Here is a 23,855-nt window from a genome sequence, read left to right as displayed (position 1 = left end):
AAGGAAAAAGTCTTTCCACAGGTATGCATGGTGTTAAGGAATTAGAAATGCCAGGGCAGGTCCATCTCAGGCCAGATGTGGACTCCCAAGTCACATTCCCGGCTGCCTGCAGTAGGACTATGGGAGCTCCGGCACCCACCAAAGTGAAGACACAGCGCCAGGAAGTAAGAGGAAACCCTGGGTGGATCCAGGATTTTGTCAAGGGGGCGCAATCAGTGCTGCACTCCAGACAGGGGTGGGAAGCAGGGCTGGAATCCTGCTCTGTGCCGGTAGCAGCGTCGCTGTGTCTTAAATATTAAATGATCATCCTGGAACCTCAACATGATCATAGTTGCTGAAAAACTATCGTGTACCGATAAAATATGCAAATAAGTCATCTTTACTTTCTGTCGTTCACCGTAACTCGCCAGTGAGGGAGCGAGAAGCAGGTCCTCAAAGTTGAAACCTTTATTTTGAGGCAAGCAGTGGCAAGAAAGTGCTGCCATCAAGCCCGGGAGTGGGCTAAGACTCCCCAGGAGGGGCTCGGGTTTTGCACGTGCTGCATTCATAACGTGCCTCAAAATTGGAGGCGCGTTCTTAACACCTTTCCCCCCAGGGCTCCTACGTCGCGCAAGGATTCAAGTGATCATGTAAATACGGTAACAGTCGCACACCCGCAACACAGGACCCTTCTCCCGCCCCCAACGTCACAGGCGGGGGCGGCGCTGCATCCGGGCACTGGGCGGTGCTGGGACGCCCCTTCCCGGCTTCTCCCTGCAGCGGCGGCGGCGCCGTGCGTCACCGGCGCCACGCCCCCTCCCCCGCCCGCGGCGGCGGTGCAGGCTCCGGTTCGGCCGCGAGCATAACGCTGCGGGCTCGGCCTGCGCGTGTGCGCCTGCGCAGGGTAGGGAGTTGCCGGCTGTGTGCGCGCGCGGCGGTCGGCGCCCTGCGGACCGGTGAGTGTCCGGGAGGTTGGGGTTGGCGCCGTCCCTGCGGCTCCGGGCCGGGCCGCGCCGTGCCGCCGCTGCCTGGCAGCCGCGCAGTAAACAAATGGTGGCGCGGCCCGGCCTGGCAGCGCCCGCCTCGCTCCCTGGGGTGCGGCGCGGAGGGCTCCCCCCGTTGACGAGCTGTCCCTTGTTAACCTTTCGCCCTCGCTCCCCGCCCTGTTTCCTTTTTTATCTGTCGGCTATGTTCAATGGCTGTGTTCAGTCGTTGTGTCGCCAGTGGCCTCCCCTCTGGAGGCTGGATACTCAGGAGCACCATGGCCCGAGCCGTCTCTGCCACACAGTTTCTGAGTTGCTCTGGTGGGCCCCGGCCAACCGCCTCCTTGGCACAGCCTCCAGGCCTGTGTGTAGTTGGGCGACATTATCGCATGTTCCTTTGTTTGCTGGAGCCCTGTTTTGTTTCCTGGGGGGACTGAATTCTGTTTAAGATTTAGGAATTGGGACTGAGGATTGTTTTCTCGGCTCTCTGCTTTTTTCATAGGGAAATAAACAGTAGTCCCATGACTGAGACCGGGGAATACTGTGCCAGAGCACTGTCATTCCTGCCTTTCTGACACTTTTTCTAGATGATGTTAAAGCAGAATTTTGAAAGGCACTACATCCATAGATGTTAGGGGCTGGGAGGGACCTTACAAAATCATTGGGTCCAGCCCCCCACAGTAATGTTAGTTACATTTTCTACTCTTCTCTAGGTGCCCCACTGGAGGTGCTTGGGGCTTGAAAGTGCTGAGGCACTCAGCACTTTAATCTATAGCTGGTCAGAAACTTTCTGATGAAACAGGTTGCTGAAAGTAGGGCTCCCAAACTCATCAGCCCCTATGGGTCAGATTGGGTCCACAGGCTTGGCCCTGTGTGCTGGATCCAGCGCATGTGACCAAAACTGGCCCTACAGGCCAGACCCAGAGCCGTGTTCAGTCCAAAACCCATAGGCAGCACCTATAAATGTTCAGCAAGCTGTATCATTGACACCCCTGGCTTAGAAAATGCCAGAACCCCATATGATGAGTATTTAAGGTCTTTGGTTTTGCAGAGTCTTCCTTATGCAGGGTCCCTTCTTGGATACCTGGCAGCTACAGGTCCAGGGAATTTCTGGGTCATCTTTGAATATGTTGTTTTTTGTGTGATTTTTTTTAATGATCTTTTCAGAACACTAAAGTTTCCATGTAAACTAGAAAGCATTTTTGGCTACTTTCTCATATAGTATCTTTGTCATTAAGCCAGCATGGGCCAGAGGGGGTGAACTTCAGATGGGGGGGAGTCCTAATCCTATATCACTAATTGAGAGCATGACCTCCGGCAAGTATGTTTCTTGTTTGTATAATGAGGATAATGATGGTTTTTCCTTTTACTGGAGGTAGAATCATCTTTGGGAGGCAGTCGGACACCACAGTGAAAAATACCCTGGAAAAAACTATACAGAAATGAATAGCTGTTGGTTGTAAAGCTATCAGTTGTGTATGGAAGCCTTTAGTTGGTGATAAAAATTCATTAATCAAGCTGTCTCATTCTCTGATCATAGCACTGAATGAGTGGAGGTTCTGTGCAAAAGTATCTAATCACAAAATTAACTACATCATCCTGTGTATTCACAGGCCTCTGAATTAAGGTTGTATCTGCATCCTAAGTTCTGACATGTCCAAGCTTATGAGCGTTTGACTTTGCACTCTAATATTAACTAGGTTTTTAAAGTTGGCTTTTACTGTTACGAGCATTTTGACATTGTGTCTGAATATTTTTATGTTGTAATACTAGCCAGTACTGATGAATCTAAAGAATATGCCATACACATTTCTTAATACATAGAGAGGATATAATTTAGTAGAAAACACTGTTTACTAAAGGCAAATTAGTTATTTCACAATTGGTGCTATGAATAATAGAATTCTGTCAAATGGCAATTTAAAAACCAAGCATGAGAGATACTGCTTTCTATACCGACCAACCCTCCTCCTCTTCCTTCTCCCTGCCCCATTTTTCAGCTTAAAATTAAAGATTCATGATACAGGTTGCTCACTGAAAATTACTGATACTTGTTGCAGCAGCTTATTTTTAAACTTTCCTTAACGTGAGTGCCAAAAATTCTCTCTCCCCCTGGTTTTTTTGGGTTTTTTTAGTGATATATTAATAAGTCAGGCTCTTAGCTGAAGTGAATTCAAGTAATTAAGAAGTCTCAAATCTGTGTCTTTAAAGTGTGTCTCATACAGGGTCACTGGTTCTTCCAGAATGCTGTGAAGTAAGGGAACTGAGTGACACTTCAGTAATGAATAATGCTGTTTTAAAGGCTGTGCTTTATTTACCACTGCCATAAAGCAGTCAAGCACTGGTTTTAGCTGAGTCATTATTGTCACCAGTCTTTGAAAGGGTTTGGATAGGGCTTTTCAACTAAAGTCTGTGGAAACTACATCTTAGTTATGTATCTGCTGGCATTTGGAAAAGATATTTTAATTAGTAAATATATGACAGGGGTGGGCCAAATGTGGCTAGATCTGGCCTGCTGAGGAATTATGTCTGGTACACAACAGATTTCTCAGCCCCACCTGGTCCAGGTGCAAGGGACAGCCTGGGCTGTGGAGCAGGTGGCTAGTCCCATTGCCCCTGGGTGCACAGAGGCTGAACTCGGCTTCCCGGCAGCCCCTGTGGTGGTAGCTCCCTCTGTCTGGCTGCTGCTGCCATTGTCTCTGCCACTGGCCCTGCTGCCTGGAACCCTGGTTCATCTGCCCTTAGGGATGCTGGACAAAGCAGGTGGTGGGTGGGGTCTCCATGGAGACCAGCCAGGGATCGCTGTGGGCAGCGTATACACAGGAGAGGGATGGCATATAGGACTGCAGTGGGTGGTCAGGGCCAGGATTACAGGGTGGTGACAGTGAAGGGTCTGGGCTGAGCTGCAATCAATTGTTCTCCCATCCACAACACCTCCCTTCCTTCCCAGCCTGCAACAGCTCACCAAAACTCCTTAAGTGGCCCTCCAGCTCAAATAATTGCCCAGACCATCCCTGATATATGGTATCGCAAATTGTTGATTTATGTTCCATAAATATTTATATACTTTTTTTTACCAAGTTTTTGTACAGATGGTTCTGTCAAATGGGGAGTGTTTTGAAAAATGTGGTGCTTGAACATTCACTCAACAGTGTTTTGTCAAATATATGCCTACTATTCATATGATGTCTTGGCTCTTCAGTTTTAACACTACTCACATGTTCATTCTTACAGATTCTTTCAGGGCCTCAGTGTCTTATTTGTCCAACTCAAAGGTATCTTTTTTAAGGCTCAGTAGAAAAGTATCTAATTTTTTCCTGTGCTTTAAATTACATCTCTGTCCTTGTCCCCACAAATGAGAAAAAAATTACTAGTGAAAGTAGTCTGAGAATTCTGGTGATTTAAAACTTAAATAGCTTGGGGAAAAAACACTGAAATGTGAGTGATTTGAATGTTTTTATACTACTGAAGTGTTTGGAAGTGGATAAGTTGATATTCTTAGTTTTTAACATCTCCTCTGAGTTTACAAGGCCCCCTTCCTCCTTGGAGGAGACTGGGCTTTTTGAAAGATGGACCAGATGTTTTTTAATGTCTCTTCCAACCCTGTGATTCTATGATTCTGATAATCTTGCAGTTTACATGTGCACATGATATATTCTTTTCCCATCCTCTGTCTTAACCTTAGATCAGTGAGGGCCAACCTTTTTGGCAGGTGCGCCCACATCCTCCCTGAGTGCAGAACTTGTTGCTTTGTTTTTGGTCCCTTCCCTGTCTGCTACTGTTTCTTTCTCCCTCCTTGATTGCCACTTGTCACACACATGTTGCAGGTTGGCCATCCCTGGCATAGACTGTAATCCCTTTTGGGACAAAAGTTTCTCTCAGCACAGTATATTTTTTGTGCTGTGTCTTGCACAGGGTCCAGGTTGGAGCCTCTAAGAGGAGTTAGTACTGTTAATTTAAATACAGTGATCAGGTTCAGATGAGCATTTACCCATATTAAATGTATATTTTATATATAGCCCCTGCATTTCAGTGCTCAGTCAGTGGGGACGTTGTTTTGGGACACTTTTTGCTTGCTTTTAAAGTTACTCATTTTGGTATGGGAACAGGAAAGTTTGTGCAGAAATAACTAAAACAATGTATAAAGATATTATGTCTGATGTGTATAATTAAACAAAGATCAGGAGCTTTAAAGTTTTGACAGCCCTGTTACCACAGCATGCCTGAATTAAAATATTAAGCTAACACCATCTTAAGAGCTTAGTTAAATATATACAAGAGAGTTTATTTATGATTTTGATTATATAAACAAAAATGTCAGCCCTTGTGCAATAATTCAGTTCTTTGTATTCATAAGTATAAATATAGGTGCACACTAGCTTATGTGGTGGTTATCTCTGATTTTAGGAGAAGATAGGAAATGTCCGTGTATTGGACAAGGTCTGTCATTGTAAATAAATGCCAGTTAAGGCTGCCACTATGCTATCTTTTTTTCTCTTTGTTCATATTTCCTCTCTAGTAGTCATTTAAAAAATGACTGAGTATCCATGTTGTGATGGTGATGTTTATCTAAACATTTGTTTAGGTCACATATTTTGTATTAATATCATACTAGCATTCAGTGTTCTCTTAAGGCTGCTAACATTCAGTAGAAGGTGTAATGGGATCTAATCTACCATCCCACCAATCACGCCTCGTGCTGTGTCCCCATGTGTTTGGCAGGGGGCATGATTGTGGCCTTGGGGATAATATCCTAATCAGACCCTATTGCTGATGCAGGGTGAGATCAGGATCACAATTACGCCAGTCTTGAAGGACTCCGGTGCACTTCCAAGCCTGGGAGTGCTGGTCATACATTAAATTAAAGGTGCTATGGAAACCAGCTATAAAGTTTTTACTTTCATTTTGCGTGTAATAACTGTGGCTTATTCCCTGTTTTATTACACTGTAACTGAATAAATGTGCGGCTGGTTTACTATTTAAAACATGACCCAGTAGTTCAGTGTTTCTCAACCAGTGGGACGCAAAGGTCATGTAGGTGGGACTTCAACTCATTTTAAAATTTCCATTAATGATTAATATAATACTAAAATTTATGTAAACATAAAAATATACTTCTTGGAAAAAGTGGGGTTTTGTTTTTATCATGGTGGGACTAGGTTTTTTGTTTGTTTTTTTTGACGAAATGGTTGATGGGGGATGCAAGGTAGAAAAGGTTAAGAACTGCTTTACTAGTTAATCCCATCTTAAGTGTTATATCTGCCAGGGACCTAAGTGCCTACTAGCAATCCACGGGTACAGGTATAATGGGAGGATATTTGTTGGTACCAGAAGAGTCTTTAATATAGCTAGCAGATATTTAAATTTCCAATATGTGGAGGCTGAAACTAGACAATTTTTTAAATGGGAACAAAAAATGAAAATTCCTAGATTAAGCAATGGAAGCTATGAACATAGGATGCAATACATTCTGTATCGCTTAGAATCCAAGTTGGACTTACCCAAGAGGTGAAATCTATATGTTGTGCAAAAAAATCAGTGTAGATCACAATGTCCAATCTTGATTGATAATGAAATATATTTTATCTGTTCATTGAAAGAATTATTAGCCATTTATGGGCAAGTAAAACTTTGCAAAATGTCTAATCTACTGTAATGCCAAATAAGGTACTTGTCCTATTTAGAGGATTGTGCACCTAGGGAGTGGTCCTTACAGTCTGATATGAAGCCTTTATGTCTGATTTTTTTTTTTTTTTTTTTTTTCAGAGTCTGCAAAACTCACGGAGTCATAGTGAGATCAGGTTCAGTAGTGACTTTACGCATGAAATCAACTGGCTCTCTAGCTGTCTTTTCTTTGTCACCATCTTAGCAGGTAAAATGCTTTTATGTCTGTACCATGCACTAAGTATAGCCTTCCCTGGTGTAATTGGCATGTAGAAGTCTTGTTGCCTAACGTACATTAAGGCCTTGTACTTCTTGTTTGGGGGATCACTACAAGGCGCATACATTTGGGTACTATGATAAGAAGTCAAAATTACATGGAAAATAGGTCACAAAAGTACTCTAAGCCTAAGGGAATCCTAGTGCACTGTTTTAAAATGGTGGCTCATAAATTGAATTTGCGTGAGGTAGTCCCATCACAGAAATAATTGAATTTTTAAAACAATATTACGTTGATTTCTTATAGAGACCAAAGCATCAGCTGAGGAGGGTCCAGTTGCAAAGTAGTACAGTCAGTTTTTTTTCATTTCTTTTTTTCTTTAAATTCTATTTTAAAAGGCATTTTTCACAAAAAAGAAAAATGAAGCATGAAGTATAAATATTCATTAGAACGTGAAATATGGATGGGCTCAAAACTCCCAGGAACTAGTTACTAATAACTATTTATAACTAAAAATGTGACTAGCTGTAATGCGTATTTGAAATACTAGCATAGTTTTGCTGCCATAGCGGCAGGTAAGGTTATAACTACCTCTTTGAGACACAAATTAATAAAATTTTGTCTGTAGGAGGGATGAGGTGGCGATTTATACATAGAATTTAAAAATGCTTAGGCAGCAATTACTTTCCTAGGATCTGAGCCAACTAATTGAGTTGAAAAATACCTATGCCATTGCACAGTTTAAGAACAGATTGGTTTGGTTTCTGTTGTGTATTTAACTGCAACATTGTTTTACTGAAAATTGGTTGTCAGTAATTCAGTAATAAAATTAAAATTCTCTCTTGTTTTTGTTTTGTTGGGGGTTTTTTGGCCCCCTTTTATTTTTTGTCCTCTGACGAATTCTGGTGAATGTATTCCTGAATTGTCTTCAGTTATTCTTCTCCTTCTTTTCTTTTTTGTCTCTTCTTCTCATATTTTCTTTGATATTTTCTAAATTTTTTTTGTTTCCATCGGTTTTTTTTTCTTGCATCTCATTCTCACATCTGTCAACCTACTCTCAACAGATGCATGCACCCTCTCAAGAACATGGTGGGAAGTTTTTCTTTCAAACAGTAAAAGTTAAACTTCCTAGCCAGAGACTTCCATGAAAGGTGGCAGGGCAGGCCAGGAAGTTGGCAGTGTCCTTGAGCCACTTCAGGTGAGCAGGATTCTTTTCATAGTGCTTTTTCTAGATCTTGCTTTGGAAGAGCTAACTTTTGGCTAATGCAAAGGAAGCTTGGTCCCTACTTTTGTTTTTTGAGTGCCGTCTTCTTCAGTGACCAGCTTATTGCCTGATGCTTCTACTGATGGTTTTCCCAAGTATTTGTTAATCTGTAACTCCATAGGGTTCTGAACAGATTCTGTTCAGTTTTGGATGCAGTTTATGAAGCTTGAAGAACAGAAACACGAGATCAGTTTACCTACAAAGTTGGCCAGATTTCACTGCAACAACGTACATGTTATTTTTGTTGGCAAAATATGTTCAAAGGTGTAAGTGATAAAAACTTTTTAGAAGAGAAAAACTTAGATTCTACTGAAATAAGTATTGTTGGTCTGAAAAAAATAATCTCATAGCAAGGAGGAAAAGCTGTCTTTTTACCAGCTGTGATTATACAAGACTAGAAGATAAAGATTGGATTGAGTTTGTTTGTGTATATTTCCAAACACTTGAGATAAAAAGATAATCGTTTATAGCCCAAGAGATTGAGGGTATGTGATTGGAGGGGATGCAGGCATTCCATTTTGAATTTGAAAAAATGTGCATGTATAGGGCAGCTTAGCAGGTGGAACAGAGCAGGTAGAGTTGCTGGTGGAATACTGGGCACTCACTGTTTAAATCCATTATTACGCAGTTGTTGTGTTAACACAAATATGAAGGTAGAGTAAATCATGTGGTTGTAGCAGCTGGAATTTTAATCCTTTTGATTATGACAGATTTTCAAAGCTTGTTCTGGCAGATTTGGTCAGCTGACTGTATTACATGTACAATAACATCAAGTGATCCTACAAATTCTGAGAGCAGTGGTCACCTCACTGGAACTGGATGTATTTTTAGTTTTCTCTGCTAGTAACAGTCAAGCTTGGATACTTAAGCATCTCAAATGAACTGAACCTAGTTGCTGACATTACATAACCAGAAAAGTACAGCTGTTCTTTCTGGATATAGTCACTGATTTGACGTATAACTTCTTACCAAAGTACTAGTACACAATTAGTTTTGTCTAAGGTAAAATAAATCAATAATTTTCAGTATATATTTTAATTTCAGATAATGTTTGATCCTTTCTCTAGACAGTTCACACCATTGTAAATAATTACTCTTTGAGTATTTATTCTTTGAATTTTATTTTACTATTTAAAGAACAACTTTCATATCAGGTTAAATGTTGAGGTGCCCTCTAGTGAAAATGCTTCCTCGTTCTGTGCCTTTTTTAAATAAGTTAATGTATAGTGTTTAAATAAGGTCTTTCTCTGTTTTCAGCTAAGTGTAGCATTACATTCATAATTACTAGTCTCTTAAATGTAAAATAAGTGCAATAAAACATTTTCTTGCTGGAGTAAATGAAAGGTATGAGGGAAACCAGTCATGAAAAGGACAAAACAGTAAAAATAAGGAGATTGATAGAGTACTGACTTGTAAAGTTAAAAAGTGTTACAGTGACAAGTAATGTCTCTCTCAAGCATTTTGAGTACTCTTAAAATTAATGTATGTGGCTTTAAAACTTGAATTCTGTAATTGGAAGAAGTATAAACCTTAACTTAAACAATTAGTGTTCTGCGTAACTGTGTTAAAATATTGATAAGGTTATGGTTGCTTTAAAACTATTATTAAACCATTTTAAAACCCAAATTATCAATGCTTTTTAAAAACTACCTGGACAATAGTGTTCAGTAAGTTGCTTTAATTACTAGCAGTTAAAATAAATGCATAAAAAAAACTTCTAAAAAGATCCAGTGCTGCATAATAAATTACAAATTAAATGGTCCACTGACAAATCTTATCACCTAATGCTCCCAAGTTTAAACTCTGTACAGCACAGAGAATTTTGGTGAATTTGTAGTGTTGTCTACTGACTCCATTTGCAGTTTTTTAGTAGCACAGCTAAGAAGCATTCTAAGTTGCTGTGTTAAGAGCAACAGCAACTAATATTTAATGGCTAGATCCAATTTGATCCTGTATCAATTTGAGTCTTAATATGTGGAATTTAGGGACTCCTACAGATATGCGGGGAACCTGCTCCGATGCACTGGAAATCCAGGAATTAATAGTCTGCTGAAGCATGGAAATAGATGTGCTCCAGCAGCCTTGCTCATCGCATGTATCAGCGTCCCCATGCGACCCTGTGCTGGAAAAATGGCAGTGGGGGTGCTTTAAAATAGAACAAGTTCAGTAAGCTTTAGTTCAGAGCCCCACTGACTTTTTTTTTTCAGCATGGGGATGCTGATACACAGGACATGCAAGCAGTTTTAATTAGTGCAACTCACTAATTAAAGCATCTGGTGGTGCGTCCCAGTGCACATGTAAAAATGGCCTGCTTTTGTGGTACAGAGATCCATTTCTTGCGCACTAGTCTAGTGGCAAAATCACTTATTTATGGAGACTTGGATTCTAAGACTGGGTCCTGTGGACCACTACACCCTCATCTCCAATTTCTTGGAGAGCATTCTAGCACGGGGTTATAGAATAGGATCTGAGGGAGTACCCTCTACCCACTGCGGCTGGGCCAGGGCATACAAGACTGCACCAGTCATGGGACTCTACACTGATCACTTCAGAGGCACCCAGGTCTCCACTTTGACACTGTTGGGGTTCTAGGTACATACAGCAGATGAAAGTAAATTGCTCTGGTGGGGCAAGGCCCCTAGATTTTAAGCAGTCAAATGCATAAGTGCTTCTGAGACAATTGGATCTTGTCTTTACACACTGACCTGTGAAACGCTAATAAGACAGAGAGAATTGAAAAAGTACGTATGAGACACGGAAGAGACATTTAAAATGCATCAAATATTAAGAAGCAGATGTATATAAAATCTCACATCTATTACTGCATTTAGTTAATAAGTATAAATTATTACATTGTTTAATTTGGCACTAATACAGTGCCTGCTAGCACTATTTGAAGTTTCAGTCTGGGAACCCAGAAAATGTACATTCAATTGTTGTTTTGAGGACACTGATTATTTCTGATATGTATATCTTTTTGGCATACATTATTAGATTCTCTAATGGAGGGCTGTCAAAGAGAGGTGGCTATCCTGATCTGGTCTCTGGAGTCATGTCATCTTCTCCAAGGTGCTGCCTGTGGGTCTTGGACTGGCTTCCCAGTGCTGCATGCACCAGCCCTGACCCCACATGGTGCATGCAACGCCCATGCTAGACTGACCCTGTACACTGAATTTAGCATCAGAGGGAAAGGGGATAAGCTATGGTGGCAGTCAGCTTCCTGGGTTCCACAGCTGTGTGGAAGCTCAGTGCCTGGGCTCTGGCCACAGCCTGTGCTAAGTAGCTGGTGAGCTCAAGAGTTTCTGGCAGGAGCCCATGCTGACGTGAGTTGAGAGAGTTCACTGGCATCCAGGATTGCAGCAAGGGTATTACAACTACACTTCCATTGGCCATGTGCTGCATTCACGGTGCGCTCTCTTCACTATGCATGTGCCACACGGCCAAAGGTAGTTTGGCCATACCCACGCCTTGTGATTCTGAATCTGCACGGGCCTGCACCCAAGATCTGAAGAAGTTCAGAATATGTGGGGCCCTTCCATGCTTCCCTTTTAAAATAACTGTTGAGACAATACAAGTTTCTATCTCTTCTCCCAAGTAGAGAGGAGCAATACAATCTTCCTCAACTATCTCATTGATATTATTGCTACCTCAGAAATAATACTTGCCTTTCATCAGAAGCCCATCTCTTCCTTGCTCCTCATTTTTTCCTCCTCACCTTGATGTGCAGAGTTGTCAGTGAAAATTAGAACATGTTAGTAAGACTGTTTTTGTTTGGTAAGCAAGCATGAAAAATAGTCAAGAAAAAACTTACCTTTTGAGCTTGGAAATGAGCTGTAAGGGATAATCTTGCAAAAAGACCATCTTTTTATGGAATTCTGCCATTTAGTTCTTTCTCTGTTTGGTTCAAAAGTAGAAACGATTTGCAAGTTGCTTACTGCCTGGGCTGGGAACGAGAGATCTTAGTCTTCTACCAGGTGGACTAGAAGAAAGAAGAGGAATACATTTTTCTTTATTTAAAAAAAATCCCATTTCTTCTCAGCAGTATCAGACGGGGAAGGATGCATTTTTCAATACTGTGGAAAAGATTATTTTAATTTACTGGTATTTAGTTTACATGTAAGTGCAGGAATAATTTTTTTAATAACTTTTGGCAGAATAATAAATAAACCTAGCTCCCAGTTTTGCCTTTTGATAGTTTAATAAACATGTTTTGACTTTAAGTACTGTAGACCAGTTATTCTCAACCAGGGTGCCATGAGATCCTTTCATAGGTACTGTGGGATGCCATGCAGTGTTAGCACTGTTGTACAAAGAGGCTGAACCCAGAGATTTCAGATAGGAATCCATCGTGTTAAAAACCTTCTGACCTGTTGTGAGCTTTCAGAGTTCTTTGCAACAGACGAATTTCTATTATTGTTTTTTGCAGTAAAAAAAAAAAAAAATAGTGAAAACTAAGAGCTTGCTTTTCCCAAGGGGTGCATCAAGCCTAAAATGCTTGAGAACACCATTACAAAGTTGGCACTAAATCTGTGGGATAAAGTAGGTTGTGTCCAAGAAATCTCTGATAAATTGCATTTTAGTGAAAATATGATGAAAAGGTAATTTGTTGCATACATATAAAAATAGACTCTTCAGAATGCAAAGAGTAGTCCACTGTGTTTTGCCTAGCAAGTGCAACACACGCTGCTTTGTTAGAAGAGTTCAGAAGAGGGGGTGGGCAAAACATTTGAGTTATGCAACTTGGAGAAGGGGCATTAAAATTGCTCTTAATGGCAAAATGTGAAATCTTAGAGAATTGTATAAAAATTACTTAATTAGATTTTAAATCTGTGCAACAAAAGCACTTTAAGTTACTGAAAATGGAAAATATGAAAACTTGCCTTTCAGCTTGGACAACAGAAATAATAATGATCTGCTTCACTTTTGTTTGGTCTATTTCTAATTGCCTGTGCTACAGAGTTCTTCTGGAGTAGCATAGTGCCACAGTGTTTAGGCTGGAAACACTACTTAGTAATTCTCATTTGCCAGTGAAATAAAATCAAACATGGAACTATTTCAGTTTTATTCTTAGGTTTTTTTTAGGCGGACTTTTTACAAAACCTAATTTGGGGGAGGTAGAGTGAATCTGACGGGAAGATAAATTGGATCTGACATTGTTCCTTTAAGTCTGTGAAGAAACTAGTGATTTAAGCTCGTTTTAACTACTTTTACTAGCTTGTTCTTTCAGTAAAATCTTTCATGAGTTTATATATGAATGTAAACAGCTTTAAGGAGGAGAGGGAAGGTCTAGAAAAAATTGGCTTTTTCTTCTCTTCAAATTTGAATTAATTCCTCATTAATATCTTTAAAAAAAGGATAAAACCAAATTAAATGAAGGAAGCTGAAATATCCTCTCAAAATACAATGCAAGTGGCATGGTGGTGAGAAATAGAATGCTGTTTCCTCTTCCCTCTGTACCAGACTAAGAATCCAAGTGCTCAGTGCCAATATGTGGTACAATGGGCCTGCTTCAAAATAAAACTAGTCACATGATCTGACCTGCTTTTTATTCTGGAACAGGCTCCAGTCATGTAGAATTCCTTTGTTGCTCCCACAAATGCTAAGTAGCACAAGCCTAATCGTATTGGAATGTGCATGTTTTTGCTGGCACTGAAAGGATAGTAAAAGTCCCATGCACTGGAGCTTTGAACATAGACTTTCATAAAGGTGCAGCATGTTTTAATTTTGAGCCCAATTACTTCCCTCAGCTGTGACCAAGCAGCCTGCTAACCGCTACTTGTCATATAAAGGCTGCAGTCTTTGCAGAACGGGGGCAAAGCAGGTGGAAGATCTGGGGCTTCAGAGATGCAGGTTGAAAGAAGCAGTGGAAGGAGCAAGGTAGGGAGACAAAAGGCAACGGAGCAGGGAAGATAGAAAGAAGGCAAACCAGGGAAGGTAGGTACTTAATGCCTGGCCTTGGGCTGGCATTCAGAAGAGAGTATGGATCTTTATTTTCCCCCTGTTGCAGAAGGAGAACTTAAGAGAATGAATTTGCTTTTTGTTTCCCTGAGTGGGGTGACAGTGTAAGCTAACATGTACAAAGGGTAATAGTTGACAGAAAGACTGCTATACCAGACTTAGCCATGAGAAAAGTGCCTTGGACATTGCCAGCCCACAGATTTTATTTGAGATGTGCTTTAAACTAACTTAACTTCTTCAATAAGCCGTCATGTATGCCTACTCTTGGGAGGTACTGGCAGTGCAATCTTGATGGCCTGTTCCAGGCAAGTGCCCTTACCCTTGGGGTGCCTGCATGTTCTGAAGGAGGCCTCTAAAAGGGATGACTATGGCAGCAGACCAAGAACCTCTCCAGATTGGATCTGTGATGGATCAATCTTGGCAAAGTTTCAGTGTGTTAGCTAGATTTTAGTTAGCCTGGCTAGCTCATTCTAGTGTTATAAAAATATTTTTCTTTTTTCTTTATGGGTCCTGCAGTGGATCAGAAGGGAAGAAGCCAGTATTTAAGAGGTCGAACCTCTTGTTCATTGTTCCCTGAATTGGTCACCTATAAAAAATGACCAACTTTCTTGGGAAAAGGATACTCTTCTTCATAGTGCACAGCCTATAGCCTTTTACCCCATGTGGTTTTCAACAGGTTTCTAAGCTGACTATTTTAGGAGGCACCATCGGTTAAACCCTCTGGTTTTTTAGCTAATGATTCATTCTGGAAGTAGTAATAGCATGGTAAAGACATTAGCAAAGAGGTATCCAACAGTGAACCAGATCAGTCTTGGGACATCAGTTTTGCCCATATTCATGTTAGGAAGCCTGCATTTGAACATCTGAATGAATGTCATCTTTGACTCATTGATCAAAACACCATTCACTGTTATCCATAACATCTGGTTTTCTGCAGGACATATCTGTTTTCCATCTCCACTCTAAATTTTTATCCAAGTAAAATTTTCCGTCTTGGTCAATATCTCTGCCAGTAATTTTCCCCAGAACCCATTATCATGGAGTTTCATGAAATGAAACTCCAAATGTTGGATGCCAAGACCTTTTGCTTTCTCCTTAAAAAAATGTTCAGAAAGTCACTAAACAATCTGAACACTAAGGAGGTTACGTCAGTGGTGTTAAACTCACCTGGTGATGCAACACTGATCTGTAGACTGGATAAATGGCTCGGGGCCACATCAGGCCCCCAGACCTTCCCCACCCCTCCAGCATTTGTGTGTGGTTTTGTTTTGTTTTTTTAAACTAGCCACCTTTCTATTCACTCATAACCAGAGTTCTTGGAGATAGACTCTGCACATTCACACTCTCTCCACCTTCCTGTTGTTGTGACAGTCCTAATTTATAATTTATTATTAGGGCTTTGGAATGTATAGACTCATCCTCAGAAGTAAAAAAAGGTGCAAAAGCATTCTGGTGGGTACTGTTATAAACGTTCTTCTATCAGGTCTCTACAGCCCACATTCCCAAGTATGTAAAGGTACCAAGTTCATCTTGAAGTGCTGTAGTACAAGTGAGTAACCCTAATTGCTGCCTGGAACTTTTTGGGGAGAAAGGAGGCTTTAAATTGTATGTTTGTTCCTGTAATAATAGGTAGTAATCAGTATGTTGTTCATTTGTATTCTGTATATATTATAGACCAAGAACATAAATAAACGATAAATAATTACTTCGGTCAGCTAACATATTGAATGTTTTTTTTATATTGAATGAATTGCTTAGGTCAGCTAACATTAATTTTTTTTGTCTCCTTACTCAGAGCTGGGCTTGCAGACATGGAGGAACTTCAGCAGCATTTACACTGTGTAAATTGCATCAGTCGGCGTTGCATGACCAGACCAGAGACTGGGGTTTCCTGTGACTTGATTGGCTGCCCCTTGGTTTGTGGAGCAGTTTTTCATTCATGCAAAGCTGAAGAACATCGCATTTTATGTCCGCTTGAAAGAGTGCCTTGTTTGAATAGTGGCTTTGGATGTCCTTTTATTGTAGCCCGAAACAAAATTGCTGAACATCTAGAGATGTGTCCTGCAAGTGTAGTATGTTGTACTATGGAATGGAATAGATGGCCTGTCAGTTATGCAGATCGGAAATCTTATGAAAATCTAAGTAGAGATGTTGATGAAGTGGAACAGCTAGACATGGCTTTAGCCCTTCAGGACCAGCGAATGCTTTTAGAATCCCTCAAGGTAGCAACAATGATGTCAAAAACAGCCAGTCAAATACCAGAACCCAGAGAACAACCTTCAGTTAAATCAAGTACCCCTGCTGCAACACTTTCAAATGGCTTACTGCCTGCTGATGAAGATTCTTATAGTGCACTTTATCAAGCTACTGTAGAAACGACAAAGAGTTTAGCTGCTGCATTAGATATCCTGAACACTGCTACAAGAGATATAAGCATGTTAAGTTCAAGACTCTGCATCTCTCCATATGAGATAAAAGAAGATATCCAAATTAAAGAACAAACTTTTAATGGAAGTATGCAGAGTGAAAAGTCAGCCCATGAATATCTAGATGAGGATAATCTAGGAGCAGTTGGTGGAATTGACTTTGATGTCTTGAGTCAAAGTTCACAGTCAGAACAAAATGGCTCGAGTGATTTTTGTTACGATTTAGTACAAAAACATGACTTGAATTTGAATCTTAATAATTCTTCAGGGCTGTGTAATGGCTTCCATTTGGAAAACGTAAGTGCAGAGGTGTTGGACCAGAATGAAATTCTTGATATATCTGATTCAAAATCATGTAATGTAGCAAATGGTGAATGTATTGCATCTTCTGATGATGGAGCATTGAAGACTTGCAGCTCTTTTTCTGTAGCAACACAACAGCTTAGAGAAGTAATACCACCAGACAGCTTGCTTAATGGCACTGTTAGTCATATACTGCTACCACCCCGTAATGTTAGTGAAGAAGAGATGTTAGAAAGACAAGTAGAGCAAGAAAGATTGCGAAATGTGGACGTGTTTTCTTTAATGAAGCATCGATCGTACAGTTTCCTTGTTCACCACTATTGGTCCACGCCAAAAGAAGACAAAGCTGTTGATACCTCAGATTTGGAAATAACAGAAGACCCTATGGGTCTTCAGGGCATAGATCTAATCACAGCAGCTTTGTTGTTTTGTTTGGGAGACTCTCCTGGTGGAAGGGGAATATCTGATAGTCGCATTGTCGATGGATATCATGTTGACTTTGGAACTCAAACGTTCTCTCTTCCTTCTGCAATATTAGCCACTAATACAATGGTAGGGGAAATAGCATCAGCTTCTGCATGTGATCATGCCAACCCACAGCTCTCAAATCCAAGTCCTTTCCAAACACTTGGACTGGACTTAGTACTGGAATGTGTCGCTAGATACCAAACAAAACAGCGTTCAATGTTTACATTTGTTTGTGGACAGTTGTTTAGGAGAAATGAATTTTCTTCACATTTTAAGAATGTGCATGGTGACATTCATGCTGGCCTTAATGGCTGGATGGAACAGAGGTGTCCTTTGGCATATTATGGGTGTACATACTCTCAACGTAGATTTTGCCCTTCAACGCAAGGGGCAAAGATTATACATGACCGCCATTTAAGGTCATTTGGAGTTCAGCCTTGCATATCTACGGTATTAGTTGAACCAGCTAAAAGCTGCATCATTGGACTGCGTAATGACCATCTGAGTAGTCTTCCTTTTGAAGTTCTACAACATATTGCTGGTTTTCTAGATGGCTTTAGTTTGTGTCAGCTTTCAAGAGTGTCACGATTAATGCGAGATGTATGTGGAAGTTTGCTTCAGGCACGTGGTATGGTCATACTGCTTTGGGAAAAGAGAAGGTATCCAGATGGAAGTTCTTCATGGCAATTAAAAGAAAAGGTAACTTAATTTTTTGTAGGGAGTGGGGATGGATGGGAAAAAGCTGTTAAATGGGCCGAATATTTGTATATATATTCTGTAACTTAGTAGTATGTTTTACTGTTTGACATGATGTCTCTGGGAAAAGACAGCCTTTGGAATCCCTTGTATTCCATGAGCCTTCTTGAAAAAAAGGTTCTACTTTAACCAGCTATTAACTTTTGTACACATTCACCATATTTGTAGCAGTGGCAGGGAGTAGGATTTGAGCTAACCTCTGTCTTTTTGCCATGAAAATATGTAAAATAATAGATTTGTAGCAGTGGAGAAAAAACTTTAAATTTCTCAATATTTGTCTGCTGCTGTGGCTTTATTTGCAGTTAATTTGTGTGAAACTGGGAATTTCATTTGTGGCATTAGACATCTCAAAGAGAGGAAAGTACATTTCACATAGTTATAAGCCATCTCTTATCATTGTATTTAATGCCTTAATTGGTCCTGGGTATGACCATAAACTGCATCTGACTGGTGGGCTTGCATGTTGTGGTGTAGCTCCTATAAAATACCAGTGTTGCAACCATGGGACTTTTTGGCAGCTAAGAGACATCACCCTAGCAAAAGCGCCTTTGCTGGTGTGTTAGGCAGTCAGCAGCCATTCTTATTTGTTGCTGTCTGATAAAAGCTACTACCATTGAGGCACTAAGTGTCTGGACTTGGTTTGGCCTTTGGATTCTGTCTCAATGATCTAAAGCGAAGATGGTAGGTCTTGGGCAGCCTATACTCCTCCGTACTCTTGCTTAAGCATACACGTCGAGGTCTTGGTGTGATGGTCGCAGGACTTGGTACAAGCAGACATTCAAGTAAAGTATATGAGGTATGTAACTTAGCAGCTACGTTTTCAGAAGTGCAGAATGCTTACAACTTCCTTTTGCTGTATTTGGAATTGTAGAATCTCAGCATGTCTGACAGTCAGGTCCTCACTGTCACTGAAAGTCATGCCTGTATTTTGTCCTGTAATTGCCTGATAAAATATAGTCAGTTTACAAATTAAATTATGGTTTTTACTCATCTTTAATGCTCACCCTACAGAGTCAGATGGGAAACTGAATCTGAAATATAGACGGGTTCAAACTGATTGGAACTAGTGGTCAGTAAGAAGTGGTAATGTTGATTTTAGGTAGAGCGAACTACTCTATTACAAAATGAAGTATTTGCTGTTGCAAGTCTGAGTCTCTATAAAATAAGCCAGTTTGATGCCAAGTATAACTTGTTTTCCAGGTGTGGCGATTCAGTACAGCCTTTTGTACTGTGAACGAGTGGAAATTTGCTGACATCGTGAGCATGGCAGACCACTTGAAAAAATGCAGTTATAATGCTGTGGAGAGAAGGGAAGAGGCTGTCCCATTGCCATGTATGTGTGTAACACGAGAACTTACTAAAGAAGGACGTTCACTACGATCTGTCTTGAAACCTGTACTTTAAATTTAAGAAGTCACTCCACTTGCACATACACTCAAGCACCTGATATAACCTCTGTGTAATATTACGTGACACTTTATTAATGTACTAAAGATAATTTCTAGTTAAATCTACTCTGTCACTATGTATATAAGGTTTTGAAGTGACATTTATTTTTTATAACGTTGATTAGTTGAAAGTAATGGAAGTTGCCTTAATGTTTGAAAAAAAAAATGGAACTTGCTGGACAGGGTAGTTTTATCTAACTTATATAATTTTTAAAAAATCCCTAAGGTGTGTTTTCTGATCCACTGGTCCCCATGTTCTGTTGAATTAATAGCTTTTCAGAAACAGTCTTTAAAAGATCTGCACATTCAGATGCAAAACTTTGAATTGTAGAGAGAAAAGTTCCTGACCAAACACACTTTATGCATTTGGACTTTTTTAACAAGTTATGATCTAAATATTCAAAAATTGAAAATAATCCAAAACTTTGTAAAGGTGTCTCAGACAAATGCATAATTTTTTAGGCATATCTGTGAAGTTTTCTTAAAATATAATCAGTATTCTAGTGCTCTTCCTAGCTAACACACAAGTGACCTAGGATGTGCATTTTTTTAAAATTGTAGCAATCATCTAGTGAACTCTGATTTACAGCAGATTAATTTTTAGCACAACTTCCTTTTGAACAGTCAGCAAAGGTTGCTTGCCTTAGGAACTATTATTTCACTTTTGGCAGCAAAACTGTTAGTTAAAACCGTGAAATATTAGCCCTTGATGTACACCTAGATTGGCATTTGAGTTAAAATAGTTTTCCAATTCCCCTGCTCCTATAGTTGGCAAAGGAGAAAATGCTTCAACGAAACTATTTCTAGTCAGGAATTGGAAGTGTGTAATGAACAACTGTAGATTTAAAATGCAGCTAATGAAAGGGCTTTACTTGTTTTATGGCATTGTGTAAGATACTGTCTTTCTGTTAATTTGTCAATAAAATGCTACTCTTACTGGGGGGGCATTTTAAGTTGCCTAAGAGTATCAAAATGTATCATCTTCATAAGATGAGACAGAATCCATTAATTGCATAAGGCATATCTTAAATGCGTGTTCACCCGCATATTTGACTAAATGAACAATTCCTAATTGTTTCCTCTGTCTTCCATGAGAGAACTTGTATAGCATTTATGAACAGGAAACACATGCTATGAAAAATGCCCTCATAATAGCAAAACTGCCATAGCTCATCTCAAAGTGACTTTCAGACTTGTTTGAATTGGTGTGGGTGTTGCTAGCCTGTTGCATTTAATAACTGTGCTGCAGGCTAAGCAGATAGACCAGTGTTTGGAACAATGAAATACAGTATATATTTCCACTTTAGGAAAAACAAGAAACTATTGAAAGGAGGATGTTTACAGAAATGACTAGATTTAAAGCTTGTAATTTCTGTACTAGACACTTGTTTATGGCTACCCTGGCAACAGTTCACAATTGCAGTATGTGTGTGTTTCCCATGCTGGGTCCAATCCAGCTAAACAATAGCTGCCTTTCCCTGTCCAGAATGCTAAGGATGCTCCAGAAAGAAAACAAATCCAGTTCTGCAATGCCATATGGTAAAACTGTTGAGAAATAAACTTCAGTTCTGTATCTCTCCGGTACAGGTAGGAGAAACCGGAGTTGTCAGAGTGGAAGAACCCAGACTGTCCAGCCAGCATCTTCTTTTTAAAGAATAGGTAAATCAGAGTCATGATTTTTATAGGAGAACTGGGCTGGGAAAAGGTGTTCTTGGTGTCTAGAGAGAGGAGGGTACCGCAATTGCAGGAGCTCATGTTGACTGAATTTAGCCTGTAACACAGTGCAACTATGCATCTAAAGCACCATCCGTTGTCCTCATTTGTTAAAATAGGTGTTTTGAATACTAAATATTTCCTCTTCTTGAAGATAATGCTACGTTTTCAATACATGCACTTTTGTTTTCGAATGTAGATACTAGCTTTTTCATTGTGTTACTTTTTATTTTTATGAAAATCCAGAGCTATTAAAATATCAATGCTGTAAACAAAATCTTTGCCTTGTAAACTGTTCCAGATGCAGGAATACAATACATAGTTAGGATAACAACGTTTATTTTACACTGCTATGCAGTTTGTAAAACATCAGTGGTATGTAGTCAGTCTGTCAAAACTTGGCTGCTTGTTCATATTTGCCCTTGGATTTTAAAAATATACCTCTCATTTTCCATATCACGTGGTTCCCTTGTATTTCCCTTATAGCTTACATAGCTGTTCCATTCTTTGTCTTTTATCTGATGCCACATTACTACCTTGTTTAAAATATTGTTTTAAATCATGCAATATTTTTGCAATGTCTGTTAAAATCTAATAAAAACAATTGGAGTTTCTCTTTATTTGGTATGAACATGGTTTGTTTGTTTTTTAATCAAGCTTCTGGACAGTTCCTTCAGTATTTAAATATAGAATTCTGTGGCTTGCTATTTGATTGCATTATTGGGTATTCTTAAAATCAAATTACCATAGGGGAATTTATGTTAAACTTTTGATTGCTATCACAAGTTATACAATATGTAAACATACTTCATGTTAAATTCCTGAAGATTGCTAATTTTACACTAGTTCCCTCAACTAGATTTTCCACACTGTGGCCTGTATTTATTTGTGTTTTCTTTTGGGGTTCTTCCTGCATAAGCATATTCTAGAGGACTAATTATTTGACTAAGTTATCAGGGTGGTGTTTTAAAATGCTTGTAATGTCTTTTGCCATGTATATTTCTATACAATCATTTTGATAACTAATTTCAGCAGGACAGTCTTTCTAAGCTGTATGGACTTTGCCACTGTGTCATGGAGAAGATTTAGATTGATTTGTGTTTTCAGCACATTTAGAAAATGTGTTGGACAATCTCTGATCATCTTCTGGAGGGCAGGATTCCATGGATTTTTGAAGCATCAAGGGAAAAAAGCAGTCATGACAGTGCAATACAATCAGGTGATGATGCTGGAGATTCTGGCAACTATGCCCTATCCCCATTTTCAAAGCTCCTGTCTGAAGTCTGTCAAGCAGAGTACTATGAAGTGTTCAATTTTGAAGAGTGAGTAGTTCAAACTGGAGGAGCTACTGGAAGAAGAATTGGAAAGACTTAAATTGATTAATCAATCTGGCTGAAGGAAGAGAACCTTCCTGACTTGGGTATAGTGTTCATGGAGTGCAGGGAGTTTGTGGTGTTAATTGGATTGTGACAGAACCTGATTCATGCCTGCTTTTTCAGCTCTAATATGTCCTAATAGTAATTCCTCTAACTGCCTGTATTCACACCATGGCCCAAGAAATAGGTTAAATTCAGTAGTCTCCCCCACACCCACAAAAGATAGATTGTGGTGCTGGTTTTCCATGCTTACAGAGGCATGAGCAGTAGTTGATAAGGACAGAGTTGGTGAGGTCCTTCACCCCTTACCTAGACTGCCCTTCAGCCCAGTTTCTCTTTGAATTTTCTGCTTATGCTAATTATGTGTGTAACAGCAAGGACAGAAGGGAAAGGCATAAAAATAACCACAGTTTTTTGGTAAGCTTCAACAGCTGTTGCTAAGGCATTGTGGACTAAACCCCGCCCCCAGAATGTGTTCTGAATTTGTGGTTAGACACACAAAAAAAAAATCAAAAATGAGATTTGCTGTTTTGACACAACCAAACCATGAAACTTCCAATTAATTACTCAGACAAGCCTTTTACTTGGGCAGAAGTGACTGAGTGTTTTCAGAGCCTCAACAGCCTGCTGAATATGGTGCCAGGTAGCAGAAAAGTGGGTCGATGTACATGCGTGTGTGTGTGTGTGTGTGTGTGTGTGTGTGTGTGTATATGTATGGGCATGCACACTTTTTTCCATATTGAAAAATGCAAGGACAGTTGTTTCGCTAAAGTAGAAATATGACATGAACACTTTACCCTAGACAAAAAAAACTAGTCAGAAAACAGAATTTCTGTTTTGTGTAACATTCCCCTCCTGGCCTATACTTTCCATGTGCCTGTGCTTTGCCCTGCTCCTGCTCTGAAAGCAGAGAAGTAGAGGCAATAAGGAAAATTTGTATGGCACCCAGATATGTTCCCTCTTAGAGTGAGGCTAAAATCAAAGTGAAGAAAGGGAAACCTAGAGATTGAGAAACTCTTAAATGCTGACTGCTCGTTGTTCTACCTGTCACAGCAACTGAGGAGGAAACCAGTAGTTAAAGACCAATCTGTAGAAAGCAAATTAACAGGTGAAAAAGCACATAATTGCTGTATTTACTTTTCTATTACAGGTGTGCATGTGATGTAGCTTTTCATCTGCGTAGTCATTACCAAATTACAGTGATCTGTTGGTATTATAGTAGAAATGAGTCATGCAGGGATTTGAAGACGGTACTGGCTATATGAATATTTCCAGGGAGCATGTGGTAAGCATAAGGGGA

The 23,855-nt window shown here is 39.9% G+C and overlaps 1 protein-coding gene across 3 annotated transcripts; it reads left to right on the top strand.

Annotated features, from left to right (window-relative positions):
* Positions 1–737: 737 nt before the first annotated feature.
* On the top strand, positions 738–21,804 carry FBXO30 (F-box protein 30). 3 transcript variants are annotated; one of them, XM_090040997.1, is made up of 5 exons: positions 738–935; positions 6,729–6,834; positions 15,861–17,961; positions 19,219–19,351; positions 21,054–21,804. In XM_090040997.1, exons 3-5 carry the CDS (start codon positions 15,877–15,879, stop codon positions 21,116–21,118), a joined length of 2,283 nt encoding a protein of 760 aa, XP_089897123.1. In that variant the 5' UTR covers positions 738–935; positions 6,729–6,834; positions 15,861–15,876; the 3' UTR covers positions 21,119–21,804. The 3 variants fall into 3 exon arrangements, with proteins under 3 accessions (XP_089897123.1, XP_089897122.1, XP_089897121.1); XM_090040996.1 differs by adding an exon at positions 7,908–8,041 and having other exon boundaries at positions 19,219–21,804; XM_090040995.1 differs by having other exon boundaries at positions 19,219–21,804.
* Positions 21,805–23,855: the final 2,051 nt, after the last annotated feature.

Source organism: Crocodylus siamensis, chromosome 1 (genome assembly GCF_052110815.1).
Source record: "Crocodylus siamensis isolate JL-2025a chromosome 1, ASM5211081v1, whole genome shotgun sequence".
Classification (NCBI taxonomy): Eukaryota; Metazoa; Chordata; order Crocodylia; family Crocodylidae; genus Crocodylus; species Crocodylus siamensis.
This window is presented reverse-complemented; position numbering and strand designations above follow the sequence as displayed.